This window comes from Triticum aestivum, chromosome 6A, assembly GCF_018294505.1.
Source record: "Triticum aestivum cultivar Chinese Spring chromosome 6A, IWGSC CS RefSeq v2.1, whole genome shotgun sequence".
In the NCBI taxonomy this organism is placed as follows: Eukaryota; Viridiplantae; Streptophyta; class Magnoliopsida; order Poales; family Poaceae; genus Triticum; species Triticum aestivum.
In genome coordinates, this window is record NC_057809.1 from 111,794,629 (window position 1) to 111,810,365 (window position 15,737).

At 41.1% G+C, this 15,737-nt stretch overlaps 1 protein-coding gene across 1 annotated transcript in view; it reads right to left on the reverse strand.

The window, feature by feature from the left end:
• Positions 1–15,347, reverse strand: part of LOC123132391 (BEACH domain-containing protein B) — a 29,926-nt gene extending 14,579 nt beyond the window's left edge. The window contains exons 1-17 of the mRNA XM_044552174.1: positions 14,897–15,347; positions 14,219–14,282; positions 13,090–13,294; positions 12,310–12,483; positions 11,832–12,143; positions 8,939–9,161; positions 8,247–8,300; positions 7,518–7,958; positions 6,220–6,538; positions 5,655–6,104; positions 5,397–5,555; positions 5,142–5,291; positions 4,622–4,777; positions 4,463–4,504; positions 4,018–4,362; positions 3,616–3,789; positions 2,393–2,553 (exon numbers count right to left, since the gene is read on the reverse strand). Coding sequence (XP_044408109.1) covers positions 2,393–2,553; positions 3,616–3,789; positions 4,018–4,362; positions 4,463–4,504; positions 4,622–4,777; positions 5,142–5,291; positions 5,397–5,555; positions 5,655–6,104; positions 6,220–6,538; positions 7,518–7,958; positions 8,247–8,300; positions 8,939–9,161; positions 11,832–12,143; positions 12,310–12,483; positions 13,090–13,294; positions 14,219–14,282; positions 14,897–15,072 — 3,605 coding nt within the window. The 5' untranslated portion in view covers positions 15,073–15,347. The remainder of the gene's footprint in view (positions 1–2,392; positions 2,554–3,615; positions 3,790–4,017; positions 4,363–4,462; positions 4,505–4,621; positions 4,778–5,141; positions 5,292–5,396; positions 5,556–5,654; positions 6,105–6,219; positions 6,539–7,517; positions 7,959–8,246; positions 8,301–8,938; positions 9,162–11,831; positions 12,144–12,309; positions 12,484–13,089; positions 13,295–14,218; positions 14,283–14,896) is intronic.
• Positions 15,348–15,737: the final 390 nt, after the last annotated feature.

The window sequence follows — 15,737 nt, forward strand, 5'->3', positions numbered from 1 at the left end:
CGTATCCGACCACCCCCTCTCTAATACGGTTGAAAAGATACCTACCCATACGGAAATGGCGCCGGAATTTCTGATGTTTGAACAGTGGTTTCGTTGTGTCAAAGTAGTCCTTCCAAAGAAGGAAATGCCCGCTCTCTCGGTTGCGATTCAACGCCGGAAGGTGCCCCGGAATGGAGCCATGGAACAACGACCGCTGGCTATTGAGGTGGTGATGGACCAAAACGGCAGTCAAGATCTCCTCATCATCATCGGACGAGGAATCGTCGGAGTCGCAAAGGAAATTATGGAAAAAGAACTCGTCAGCGGGGTCCATTTTGTACCTTGGCAAACTGTCGAAAAGCTTGCGGGCGTCGACGAAGGAGCCAGCCGGCGAAGGGAGTCGGGCCGCCCTCGGACCAGCTGGCTGCCCTAGCGGCGTCTGACGAGCGTGCCGTTGTCAGGACGAAGGAGCTGGCGGGGCGGCGAGGCAGCTTCTTGGTCGCGGCTATGTCGGGGAGGTGGGGGTGGAAAGCTTTCAGAGCCCCGGCGGCGAGACAGCGATGGCGGCGACGTGGGAGGTGGCGGCGGTGGAGGGGGGTGGGGGGATGTTGCGGCACCGATAGCTAGCAGAGGCACCGAAAAATGGGCGGCGGCGGCGTCAACGAAGGAGGCGGGCGAGGGTTTGCTGTTGGAATGGGAGAGGATGGCCAATGTGCCACCGGCTAGCGGGCCAAGGGGAGGAGTAGGCGGGCACCACGCGCGTCCATCTCGTGTCCGCGCCGACGCAAATGAGGCTCAAAAATGGGCCGGGAATGGGTCGGCAGGCGGACGAGAAGCGAACGCACGTCCGTTTGGGTCGGCGCGTTGAGCCAACTTTTCTGTTCGCACCGACCCAAACGGAGTAACGGACATGCGCGGACGAAATGGTCGCCGCGTTGGAGTTGCTCTGATGTACTAATATATATACGCCCCTTGGGTTATGCAATAGAGATAAGTTGCATCCATGACATGGCATCATGAGCCCAGGTTTAGGGATTTCTTCCCCGAACGCCACAACTCGTCCTCCTCTTGATCAATTTTGTTTCGGCCTCCCGCCTCGTTCAATCCCTGCATCGACTAGGGCCCAATTGGATCGGGCCGACACTATCTCCTCCACACCTACAGATCCCCGCATGGCGGCACCGTTCAGATCGCCACTCCCGCCGGCCTACTCTCCGCCGCCCATCTCCAACAGCCGCGTCTGCCCTCCGCCTCCAGGCTGGCTCTCGCATTGCAGGGCTGCTAGCCTACTTCCCCGCATGCACCTCTCCTCTGCTAGCGCGCATGCCTGGCTGTTTGCTGCTTACATGCTGCTGTCCTCCTTGTGCTACTGCTTGTATGCTACTGTCCTCCTTCTGCTGCTGCTTGCGTGCTGCTCTCCTACATCTGTTGATCTGCTTCTACCTTAAGTGCCCATACGGGTGTTCCTTCTTCGCAGATTAGATTTTTCAAGTCAAGTAGGGGGGGGGGGGGGGGGTACAATGTCATCTAGCATCTCTTCTTTCCCTTGATGTTTGGTGATTCTCGACGATGTTCTTTGTCGACTCCGTCTCGCACATACACCTTTCATCGGCGTTGTGCTCTTCCACTAGTTGCTCTTCTTTTCTGTTTCCTGCCGGCATCTCACATGCACGGTCTCCTCCGCAGCCTCTTCTGACTACATGGCTTGCATCTTCGTCTAGTGTATGCTTTCTAGCTTCTAGCTCTCTATGTTATACGTTGTGTCCACCAAGTCCGTTGCTCTTCTTCGTGTTTCTCATGTCATGCGAGTCCACCATATCTTTATCCGTCAGCCTCTTTCTGAACCTTGTCCTTTCTATAGGATTTTTGTGGCCTCTTTTGCATTGTCAATCTACGTCCATTCTCATGCTGCCGAGCTTCTTTTGCCGCCAGTTTTCTTGGGCTATGATTTTGTGTGCAATGCTTCATCCTCTTGATGTGCCAACTTTTGACAACCCAACTTCTATTGATCTCTTGTATCTTCTACTGATGTGGTGTCTTCCTCTAATGCGCCATCTTCTCTTTATCTCCTTTGGCTTGACTCAACAGGTTTTGAAGAATCTTCATGCTACACTCTCAAGACGCGGATTTTGGGTTATCATTTATTTTCTAGTGTTACACTTCTTCAAATGCAATGCTATTGCATACACATTGCATTTGAGGGGGGTGTTAAGGAGTATTAGTATTGGTCTAGGAGTCCTTATTAGGTACACACACACACACACACACACATGTAAGAACTAATAGTGATAAAAACCATGGACAAAGAAAAGAAATTTCAAATATTAAACACGAAAATACTAGGGACTATTTCAAATCCTTAGATATTATTACAGAAACAGAACAGGCTCAGTCAAATGGTGTGCTAACTCACCTGCATTTCTCAGTTGATACTAAATCGCCATCTACATAGCATCTCAGCTGGCTTCCTCCAGAAAAAGCTCTCCCTACTGTATGAGTAACAGAAAGGAATTTCCATTGCTTCGTTGGGAGGCTTAAAGGCAACAAAACACACTGATTCTTTTGACTGACAGACTGCATAAGGTAGATAGGGTGATTAAATTTGACATTAATACTAAAATCAAACTTTGTTATTCGACAACTTAAGTCAAATAACGAGCTCATGCCATATGGATTTATATGTATAACTAAGTAACATATAGAGTTCTTATCAGCAAAATGGCCGAGTTTTAAAAACCATCTTGGTAATGGCTACTAAACAACTGTCCACAAACTCAACAAACGCACAGATAGCACCATAAACTTGTTTCAGTCATTTTAGTCCAAAAAACGATTTGGTGACGCAGCATGTGTGCGAGTGGAGGACCTCGACCGAGGGGGAGTTTTAGCAAGGGAGTTTTCTGTAAATTTCTCAGACCGACTGCGCCTTCCACCTCGACACCATATCGCCGTCAGGTGGAGCCAGGACTCGAAGACGTTGTGCGCTACTTGCATGCGTCTCCCTTGCGGCAGGAGGCCAGGTCCCGGCAGAAGTACAAGCAGGAGACGCAGGTGTAGGAGCACCGTCGCGCATTCTCGCTGGGGTGCGCGCAATCGGTCCAACTGCGCGTCATCTTCCCCACCAAACCAGTTTTGGACTAAACTGCATCACTTAAACGAATTTATGGTGATATGTGTGCGTCTCTGGAATTCATGGACTGAAGTACTCATTTCCTCAAAGTTTACGGAACAATAGTGTATTTCACTCAAATAGAAACATGGATTAAATCATACTTCTGTTAGCGTGGATTAATCTATGGTGAAACCAGCATTACATGATCAAAGATTAGTCAGTGAAATGGAGACAAATCTTCTTTTGAGGAAACAAAGAAATTTATTGAAATATATGTAAAACCAAACTAGGATTTTCATGAAAAAAACGTAAGTCAGCAACTATGTTGGATTTCACACAATTATGTAGCCAACTTAGCGATCGAATAACCAACTTCAGAAAGTAATTTTGTCTTGAATAAATATTTCCCAATTTTACTGACCAAAGAATTTATTTGTCAGGATATAATTTAACCAATGAAAAAGAAATACAAGACTAATTTACCGAAAGTTCTTGGAAAAGATGAAGGCAGCAACCACCATTACCTCATAGACTAGAGTATTTTTCCCAAGCATAGCTAAACATCCTTTTCCATTTTCCGTGAAAAAGGAGAAAAGGCCCATCATACCATTCTCAGGGAAGCTTTCCACTCTAAGCCAACAGCAGAAAGATAAACCTTTACTGTAAGGCCATTGAACAGGTGATTTTACTTCAATACCCTGTTGAGGGGAAGAAATTCACCACATAAATATTACTTGAATAAAACAAAGTAACTGTTCGGCAGCTTTTATTCAGAACCATGAAGAGAACAATATGGCATTGCTTCAAAATATAAACTTGTATACCATAATGGCAACTGAGGCAAATATACTTAAAATGATCATTAAAGTTATGTCAGGAAACAGATTATAGAAAACAATTAAAGTACTGAAATGAAAATAACTCACAGAATCATGACCACTGAACTCAAAGAAAGCTTCAGGTCCCTTTTCCTTGAGCATATGACTAAGACTTGTCAAAAGCAATGAGCTATGCTTCTGCTTGACACTAATTTTCTCACCACGCAAGAGAGCAAACATTTTCCGGATATCTTTCCCGGAAATACTATGTCCTCCAATAATCTGAATTAACTCTGCAATTTTTATAACTGTGTCCTCCCATTCCTCAACAGAAAACCAGTCAAGAAGAAAGCTAAGTAATCCTGCTTTGAAACAATAAGTTCTATTTGTAATGGACCCTTTGAGCAATTGCTGTAAGACCACAAGCCCATAATGTTGAAGCGAAGTACTGCTCTGCCAATCAGAAGCACCATTGTTACATAAACATATGAATGCAAAACAACAGTGTGTGTGTGTGTGTGTGCGCGCGCGAGAGAGAGAGAGAGGGGCGAACCTTTTGTAGAACATTTAAGAAAAGTATAATTACATCTTCATTCTGTGGAGAAAAAGAAAACATCAGGGTAAAGAATCAAGTTACAATGCAGGTACAATTGAGTGAAGCAACTGAATATACAAGGATCACATTGCTTCAAAGATCATGAAGATTGCATACCTTTATTGTTGTCTTTTCATTTATCTCAAAAGTCCCATCGACAAGCATACCAAGTAGGGCATCCAAGAGTTTCCGACTTGGCAGCCATTTACAGAAGTCCAATAGCAAGCTTTGCAGTGTTTGGTAGCCCACACCAACCAACATTCTAAAAGCAGCCTGGATAAGATAAATCAGGAAAAAAAAGCATTAAGCAAGTAAGTTACATGAACCAGAGTAACTACGCTCGTTGATTATGGCAACTTTTATTCTAATTGACGTTTTCAATTAATCCTTACAAAGAATGGAAGAAAAAAATTGTGTGACCATTGAGAAATAGGAGAATTTTTTTTATTGCTGGATAACCTGGTTTCACCAGAAATCAGCTGGTTCCACAACAAAGTAAACCTTTATAATTTTGGGTGAATACCTTGTAACAAGAGGACAGCACAGGTGGCCATCCAGAAAAGACCAAAAACTATTATTGGCCCCATATAGCTCATACAGAGAACATGTGAAGCGAACTAAAGCAGTATATGATTACCTTGGATTCATCATTTTCAGCAAGTAATGAGGTCAACGTCTGAAGGACATTAAGGACCAATTGCTCCCCAACTGCTTCATCAAAAGTTCCATTCAATAAAGAGACTATATGCAGGAAGCACTCCCCATTGCGAAACAGATTTTGGTAATACTAGCAAAAGATATTAGGGATTCATCAGGCATGGAGTGCTACTAAAATTGGGAAGAAACAAGCCAATAATATGCAATTACTGTCCCCATCTATAAAAAAACATACCGCGCGATCTATCAAAATGATCTCTCTCAAGGTAACTAATAAATCAATCGACATTTCTGCAAAGTTCTTTTCATGCTCTTTTGCACGAGTGAAGGTCTCTAAATATTTGGAGCATAGTTGCAACTTTGCTGTATGATCTTGTGCTGATGATGGAGGCAACTGATTGTAAGAAAGAACAAAGAACAAGGGAGGAGAAAGTTAATTCTAGAAGTAATATCAAGTGTGATAAAAACGAGAGAATAGTAAACATGGTTATACCCTATATAAGGCAAGAACTTGCTCCAGTACATGTTTCCGGAGGTTCTCTTCTTGGAATAAATCAAATAGGCACCCAATACAATTGGCATTATGTAAAATTATCATCCTTCCAAGGTTAGATATTGTGACATATTCCTTGAAAAGGTTGAAAGCCAATTCGACACATGTAAGAGCATTCTTAATTCTCTCATCTAGAGAATCCATCTGAACATTGTTTGATTGAGAACCATTTCCCCTGAAGTCATCGCTTGGATGTGCCTTCCTTAGTTCTTGTGCTTGAAGGCATGCAACCTTCAGGACTCTGGTAAGCACGTCCAATGACTTGAAAGAAACTAGAGTTTGCTCAGTGGCAAGTTTCAGGATAACATGAAAGCTCTTAAGAATGGTAGCAACCAATCCAGGACCATTAGTGCAGTGTTCCAGTGCACTTAACAATGCTGAGCATTCTGGCTACAAACAAAACAAAACTATTTTAAAGACATGAATGCAAAAAAAAAACATGACAGTATTCAAAATTATGTAAAATGAGCAACATATTATGCGGGGAAGGAGAAATTTTGGATACCAGGTTATTTGTGTTTTCATTCAGTGTTGCAGCAAACTCCAAGAAGGAAATAGCTTCTGACTGAAGGATGTTGACATCAGGTAGATTACTTTTGTAGCCAGTTGATTCGGCAGCGTCAGTGAAATGATCAGTTTGTGTCTCAGTCTCACCAACAATCTGATGAATGCACTCCAGGGATGATCCGAAATAGAAAATTTTCTCTGAGAATATCAGATCCCACAAGCCCTCCTCTCGAAAAGATTTGAGTAGAACTGGTGCTGAAATGAGAACTTTCCTAAATGTGCTGAGCATGTAATGTTGTAGGATATTTGATAAAATCCTGAATACATCAAAATAATTTATCAACAAAGGAAATTTACAGAACAGAACAATGCAGTTAAACTACATAGACAATTAGAAATTCAATCACCTGAAGGAACTAAGGAAACATGGTATTTGCATACAGATACAGACAAAGGTGTTGACCATAAAGGGAAAAATTATAAACAGAACAATGAACAATTGCAAGAAGAATGGAAAAAGGAGCGACAATAGATACTACGAGACTAGCCGCGCTACGGAAAATTACTCATATGTTGGATAGTATCTAACAGATTGTTGGAAATGGCAATAATGCAATATGGTACTCCCTCCGTTCGGAATTACTTGTCGCAGAAATGGATGTATCTAGATGTATTTTAGTTCTAGATACATCCATATCCGAGACAAGTAATTCCGAACGGAGGGAGTAGAATTAACTATGTAACAGAACTTTTTTCCTCTAAATCTTAGCTTGGACAGTATCTTATATATGAAGCCAATACATGGGAAGTTCATGGATGAACCCGGGTACATATGAACCCACTTCGGATAACACATTTCTAAATGCTAAAAAAATCTGAAAAAGGTTGCACGGATACGTCTCCATGTTCTATGTGTGTGCATAAAGTTTCACGAAAAAATAACTTTTTTTGTGGCCTGTGCAAAAAAGACAAAAAATTGTGTCGTGGAACACTATTTAGAAGCACTGAAATTTGTCCTTTTTGCGGAGACAAAACAAAAAGACATTTTTTCACAAAACTTTGTGCCACACACACACATTTGCGAACATGTATGCATGAATTTTTTTTTGAATTTTTCAACATTTTGAAACATGCTTAAAGTGCATTTTTTGAAAAGTGGGTGCATATGCCCATGGGTGCAGGAGGTGCCCTCTTGCCAATACTCTTCATAGACTGGAAATTTTGAAACAGTGAGTGATAATTAACTAATCTAATTAACAAAGACGTACACCAAACCAATGGGGAATAAGAACTTACCTTATATGGTTAGGCAATTCCGTTTCACTAGCACATGCTTTGATGCACGGGAAAACAGTTGAAAGAATCTTTATGATCCACCTTGCACATTGCTCCCAGTATGCCAACGAGATGGGTAGAGAAATTTTGGTAACAGTTGAACCAGGACAGTACCTGATCTCATTAGGAGGAAGAAGGAAAGAACAAAGTGCCTTGCTTAACTTTACAGAATACTCATTCCATTCGATCGTATTAAGAATATCAACAGGACTTGGGAATGATTCTAATGTAGGTGAATTCCCGGTACTTTGTCTATCAAGTTTCCAGTTGGGCACCTCGGGATCAAGAAATTTCTGCTGATGAAACTCCTGAAACATAAATGCGGGCCAACAGATGCTGTTCGCAAATTTATGTATCCGTCCATTTTCACATAGGAACTGCAAATTGTTAACATTACCGAAACTGAATAAACAGTCAAGGATCCAAGAGAGACTGCAAACATTATATGTCATCTAAGTCGAAACAGAAAACAAAATTCTGACCAAAATGGTGAGCAACGACCTCATAGGTAAAGTTAGCACTATCAATCTATGCCGATGATCTAACTATAACTCGTTTGCTACATAAGAGATCAGCATATGAAGTACCTATATGTTATCATTGCTCCAGAAAGGCAGAATCTAGAAATAGAACAAAGTATTATAAGGAATGCAACGATCTATCTAAAGGAAAAGTTATGCAACAGGATACACCGCTTCCCTCAGAATTTCCAAAGATAGTATCTGGAGCTGCAGAATGTCACTCCTGCAAAAGCATGTCATGTTAGAACACAAGAACGGAACTGAACGGCAAACACACAAAACACGATCAGATAAATGTATCTTTGCTATCGCAGATTGTTGTTAAAATGTGCCTTCAGTTTTTATAATGGTAAACTGGTCCTATTGAACACTTGATAGCAGGTACTCCTTCCATTCCAAAATGTAAGTGATCTAGTTTTGTCCTAAGTTAAACTTCTTTAAGTTTGACCAAGCCTATAGAAAAATATATCAACATCTACAAAACCAAGTTAGTTTCATTAGATCCATCATGAAATATATTTCCATACTGTATTAATTTGGTGTCATAGATGTCTAAGTTCTAAGTTTGACTTAGGACAAAACTAGAATCTCTTTGATTATGGAATGGAGGGAGTGGCTAAGAAGACACTAACATTACTATAAAGCTGTCTCCTCTAGTAGAAAGGGAGATGTAAGATACTGCTCTTCAATGGCAATGCATGAAAGTTGGCAGCACTAGCTGTTGTAAAGTACAAGCTACGGAATATGTATCAATTTATTAATATTGATGCTCGGTAGAACAGATGAAATAAATGGTCGCAGACTAAATTCTATGGCACGGAACAAAGCAATATGCCACTGCTGAAACAGTGAAACATTTACCTTTCATCACTGGGGACAAAAGAATGCTTTGAGACTGAAAATTTGCTTGATGGTAGTCCCAGTCCATCCAATAGAACCTCCAGTCCTCCGATGCTTCTGAAATGATTCTGTGCACGAGTATTCTCAGATATTGTTGATCTCAGAGCATACAAAGTTATAAAGTGAAGTGACAAGTCAGTCCACTGATCTTTCAAATTTAGTCTTCGAATGACCCTTAAGAGTTCTGCAACAAACAATTTCAGATAAGTAACATAATAACGATGGAAAACATGGATGTGCTACCAGCTGATATGTACTCCCTCCGTTCCTAAATATAAGTCTTTTTAGAGATTCCAATACAGACTACATATGGAGCAAAATGAGTGAATCTACACTCTAAAATATGTCTATATGCATCCGTATGTAGTCCGCATTGAAATCTCTAAAAAGACTTATATTTAGAAACGGACGGAGTACAAAACAACGTATACACTACCTATGTACGGAAGAGTGTGGGGTTTTTTTATATACCAAGCTCCAGTGAGTTCTTGTCTTAGAAAAGTCACAGTGTAGTTATTAATTTCAAAAAAAAACTAATATCTACTCCCTCCGTTCGGAAATACTTGTCGGTAAAATGGATAAAATGGATGTATCTAGAACTAAAATACGCCTAGATACATCCATTTCTCCGACAAGTATTTCCGGACAGAGGGAGTACATGTTAGAGTGCACTTTAAGTAAGCAAGATTTCACAGAGAAATATTTCTAAACTTGGGGCCCACATAAAGACAAATATGATGATAAAAAAAATACTCCCTCTGTATCAAAATATAAGATGTTTTTTTACACTATGACAGTGTCAAAAGCGTCTTATATTTTAATACGGAGGGAGCAGCAAATAGTGACAGCATATTCACAATTATAGATCATGTGTTCTTCCTGTGCAGTTCGCCAAAAAGAACATTTTCCGTTAAACGTTGCTTATTCTACATCTACTCATAAGAAAAGAACAAAATCCAAAAACTTGTAATTGTATTTTTATAGTTTGCAATGTATGGAAAACTTATGCTCCCTCCTAAGGATGGCAATGGGTAGGGTATGGGCAGGGTAGAGCAATACCATACCCATACCCGTATAGCCAGTGGGTACAAAATTCTACCCATACCCGTACCCATGGGTATGAAACTTTACCCATACCCATACCCGACGGGTACCCGTACCCATTGGGTACCCAGCGGGTAGAACAAATATTGCACAAGTTGTTCACAATTTTAAGCTCATTGATAGCACATTTGACAAAAAAAATCAATTATCTCAGCGCAATAACATGTAGATGAGTAAATTGACCAATATCAAAATTTAGAAATCACAACATACTCTTAAGTCAATAGGAGTGGACGAGTCACATGACAAATTAAGGACTAATTGACGACAACTTAACATTAGTTCATAAACGGGCAGGGTATGGGTATACCCGTAGGTACAAGACTATACCCATACCCTACCCATGACTTAATGGGTAGGATATGGGTACTACCCGTGGGTATAAAAGTGTGCCCATACCCTGCCATGTGGGTACCGTACCCGCGGATACCCATACCCATGGGTAAAATTGCCGTCGTCCCTCCCTCCCTCCCCCCCCCCTCTCTCTCTCTCTTAAAATAATAAATGACATTTCAGGTTTTGATACAGTCTCTGGCCCACAATGTTGACCATTATTTTCCATATGAATATGTTAGTAAAATTTATAAAATTATGAGTGTATTTTTTCATAAAAAATGTAGTTATAGTATTTTCCCATGAGAAATTCAAATAGTATTTGACATATCGATGGTCAAAATAAGAGAAGTTTGACTGCATGCAGTCTATTCCGAATGAAGGTAAGTACTTTGTTTATCCCACATTCAGGGATGATCCACAAGTTGCTCACTTCCATCTACAGTTATACCAAAACATGTCTTAATTTATCCACAGCCTAATATCAAGAGTGGAACCTACATGCCATCTAATCTTTGTTTTGATATTTCCTGCAGAATATTTCTCCAGGAGAGAAGTGCATATTTCAACCCTGAACTTTTGGACTAGTCTAATTTACAACCCCGAACTCCAATACCGTCTAAACTACAACCCCCAACTCTCAAAACCGGTCAGTATTCAACCCTCCCCTCTTTGTTGACCGGTTTTGACCAGTCAACAGGTCCAGTCAGCATGCCACATCAGCAAAAAATGCAAAATTTCCAAGGAAACAACCTGTAAAATCGAAGAAAATACAGGAAAAGAAATAAGAAATCCAATTTCCGAAAAACACGGAAAATAAAAAAACGAATTTCCAAAAAAAATCCAGAAAAAACCCAAAAACTCAAATTCCAGAAAAAAATATTTCCAGAAAAAAATCATTTTTTATTTTCCCTAGCTTTTTTCGCGAACAATTTTTTCGGAATTTTGCTTTTTTATATTTTTTTCCTGATCTTACAGATTTTTATTTACTTTTTCTTGAAATTTTGAAAAAAAAAAACTGACGTGGCATGCTGATTGGACCCGTTGACTAGTCAAAACTGGTCACCCCAGGTCAAAACCGGTCAACAGAGAGGGGAGGGTTGAATCCTGCCCGGTTTTGAGACTTGGGGGTTGTAATTTAGACGGTATTAAAGTTCGGGGTTGTAAATTAAACTAGGGCAAGAGTTCAGGGTTGAAATATGCACTTCTCTCTTTCTCCAGAGCGGAAATTACGCATTGCACTTCAAGCTACTAGCAAACTCTTATAAGTAAAGCGGAGTTGTGGACCATGCTAGAACTGTAAGAGTTACGCAATGTAGAGACTAAGATTCCCTGTCCTAAGCAAGTAATGAAGCAAAATAGTTAAAAGATATAATCAAATGTATACAAAGTACAAACATTGAAAAACCAACTTTACCTACTAACCAATTGACGCCGCCAGCTTCCATAACTGAAACAATGGCTTTTTGCTGCCAATTTCTATCAGAAACAAATCTTCTTATAGCATTGGGAGTAACTGTGGCTAAGTTGTTTGATGGGGTATGATCAGTGCTATTGACAACCCGTGAAATTCTTGTTGCAGCTGGCTCCAAATCCATGAAGTTTGAAATTATCGTAACAATGTGTACAAGAATCTTTTGCATCATCCTCATATTTTCTACAGTTCTATTTGACAGTTGTTCATCTGTGGCAAGCAAACTTGTCAAGGTCTTGAGCTTTACAACTGCGGCTGAATATACAAAAGAAAGGCCAGTTAAATTAGATTCATTACAGAATTAACATATATATCACCGCTATCATAACCTATGCTACAAGGAGATTCATAACATGGAGAAAGGAGTAAAGAATCAACATGAATCTAGGATAATAAATACCCAACTAAAGAAAGAATCTACCTTTCAAAAGAGCAGTAACCTTTTGCACACCTCCATAATAACTAAATACTCTACAGTTATGCACTGAGCGAGTAACAATGGTGAAACACTCCAAAACAGGTAATACTTCAGTGCTTAATCCCAGGTCTGTGGATTGCTCTGAGAGATTAGCCGAGGATTCTGGACAGCTGCTGCCTGCGAATACAGGAAACAAGATCGATCCAATTATCACCGAATCACTGCAGTTGCTAAACCTAATAAACCACTATAATTAACAGTTGGCACGGTATAACAATTGGTCATTGTTAATCTGGTATGTAGAATGCAAGTGCCCATTTTAGTGTAGTACAATGAACTTCCACAATAAAAGAAGTTGAAAATGTTCAAGAGACAGTTCAGGGAATAAATAACTGACTCAGGAATTTACGCCACACAGCCTTCCGGTGTACTTAAATTGAACCTTACAATTTCTACCTGCTTGAGAGCATCTAGCGAACATTACAAATTTAGAACTGTGTTTAACATTATTTGATTAGTGAACTAACTGCTTCCTAAGTCATATATTATCTCAATTCCCAGGTCTAGCAATTATTTTGCTCCTTTCTCACCAGTCTTGGTCTTAGATCATTCAGTGAGAATGACATACAACCATGTCCTTATAGACATATGGCAGCTTGAGAAGGTGTCAGTAGTGAGTGGAAACTTGAAAAAACATTGTATGCTAAGGTATAAGAATGGTAAACAAAGGGGCCAAGAATCTGTAGTTAAGAAAGATATATTTTCTCCAGTGGGCCCACTTACTCTCAGTAACAAATGAAGTTAAATGAGAAATCTCCTGAACGAGAATAAGGATGACCTCAGAAGGATGCCCACCAGAACATCCTATAACTGTATCATCTGATACTGATTTCCGGTCAACTGATTGATCAATACGGTGTGGCTCCCAGTCTTTAAATGCTTGTATAAAATGCAGGACAAATATTTGCAGGGACTTCTTCTTTTCAGCCTATGAAATTGTTGACATGAGAAATGGACATTTGTCATAAAATAAATAGGAAACATGCTATAGAGAAATTATAGGGTTTAAATACTGTTATAAATCATAAGTACCTCCTCGATATTATTATCTAGTTTGGAAAAATACAAATGTGTGCATCTTAAACTAATTTACATGATTTAGAATATAAATACGTTGATTCATTCATGAACTTGGACATCTCCTCTCTTTATACATTTATGATTTATGTGCAGCGGCGTGCGTGCAAGGGGCAATAATCAGTGCATAAGTGTGAAGCACTATTGATTTAGAAGGGGTTATGTTCGTTAAAATATAGGAATGACCAGCATAAGGCATCCTAATTAGTTAGAAGTGTATATTTATGTTAAGAAGATAGTTCAGATTTGATCTTGTGTTTTGGTTGTACTAGCTATCCTTTTCAGGTCACCGTCAGTATAGGCACGGCATTGCCAACTATTTTTGAATAAACAAAGAATATGCATAAGTTCTCTATAGTCTCTCCATAGACCCTTCTTTCAGTCTTAAAGCAACTCTACACAACAGTGAAGAGCCTTGCCAGCAGCAAGATGAGGACAATCTCTCAAGGCTCTGCCCTCAGAGACTTACCCAACCAAGTTCCACAATAATACAGGACTCTTATTGAGGATATTAGTCCAATTACTCACTCAGTAAATTCAACAAGAGATACTCAAGTATTAGGAAATATTTCATGTTGCACCAAAATCAGGAGATGTATGCTGACAACTTCAAGTTTGAGGCTACGGTCTGCATTTTCGCCAGGTTTTTTGCGCTACTAATCGAAGGAATGAGTGACACTATCTGCACTACGCGAGGTTTTTTGTGATATAACTGAAGGACCCAGTGACACTATCTTAGATTTAGTAGTGAGAATTTCTGTGAAGGGGTGAGTACCTTGTCGATGGCATTCTCGTACCTCTGCCAGAGTGTGTTTAAGATTCCTTCCTCACCAGTGTCACTGGAACCATATAACACAGGATTAGGATAAAATGCCCACATTCGATCGCAAAACTAGCAATACTGCACCAGCTTCTGGTACATTTCATTAAGAAACAGAAGTGGTGAATGAAAACGTCGACAGAGTTTAGTTGTTTTTCTACATTGTAACATCACGGTACGTTATGAGCTCACAATTGGTGAAATTAGGTATAAGGAACCAGGGCGATCCATTCAACTACCCAATTGCCAATGATTTAGTGTGTCTCCAGCAAAATGCTGAGCAGACCTAGTGAAATGGAAAAGGATGAATAAATTAATCAATATTTTAAATCTCTAGGATCATAGTGTTACCGTTCTACTATGAGTTAACAAATTAACAGGTGTAGCTACTTCCAATTAGCTAAGCCATTACCCCCACCTGGAGGCTTCATCCAAACAAAAGCACGAAGAACTTAACAGACTGAAGTAATAAACTAGAAAATCAAAAACCCATCCGTCACCATCCAACAGTAGGTCGAAATTAGGCAACGTAACTTGAGCATCCACCCACGCAGTTCACACGAGCAAGCCGCGTTTCCCCACCGCAAACGAGCCAATGGCAATTCGCGAGTGTTCGGGAGTAGGGCTGTGTACCTGAAGCGGACTCTGGGGGAGGGCGCGGCGGCGAACTTGTCGGCGGAGGGGGAGCCGGTGCCGCCCCCGCCTCCGCCGGGGCTGCCTCCACCGGCACCGGCGCCGCCACCGCCGGAGCCCGGCGAGGAGGGCGTCGACTTGCGGAGGAGATCAGCGACGCCCTTCACGATGTTCATCGCCCCCGATCGGACGCGGCTAGCAGCAGCAGCAGCAGCAGCAGTTCGAGCAGCGCATCACCGCCGCCTGCGCGCGCGCTCGCGGGGAAGACGACGAGCCCGCGGGATTCGTTCCGGATCCAACCCAGCCCGGACCCGATCCCCGGGTAGTGACAGGAGTGGAGACGAGGTGGGGGGGAGATCGCGTGAGGGAGATCGGAATTCGAGGAAATGTTTTGGTCTCTAGCGTGCGTGCGAAGCCTTTTTTGGTTTAGTCGGATCGAGGAGGAGTGCGAGAGGAGAGAGGGATCTGGATTAATTCTGGAAGGAAGCAACGGGGAGATGTTGGGGGAGACTCAGGGGGGCGATTGGATACAAATGTGAATTTCTATAGGGCCTTTTCCGCAAAAGGGAGTGTACAGTATGGTGAGCCAGAGTATGCTTCCTTGCGTTCTGCGCTTTTGCATGGGTAACCCTGTGGATTCTTGGATTCCCTCCCTGAGAGTTGACCCTAGTTTGCTGATGTTGAGATCGAGGATGTAGCTTGGAGCGACGAGTTTAGAGTTTTTTTATTGCAAAACCCCACCCATATATTAATTAATTAAAATTATTATAATCGTTATATAGCAAACGTCATGCAGGGCGGAAAACTATTACGAAAAACCATCATACCACGGAATAAATCA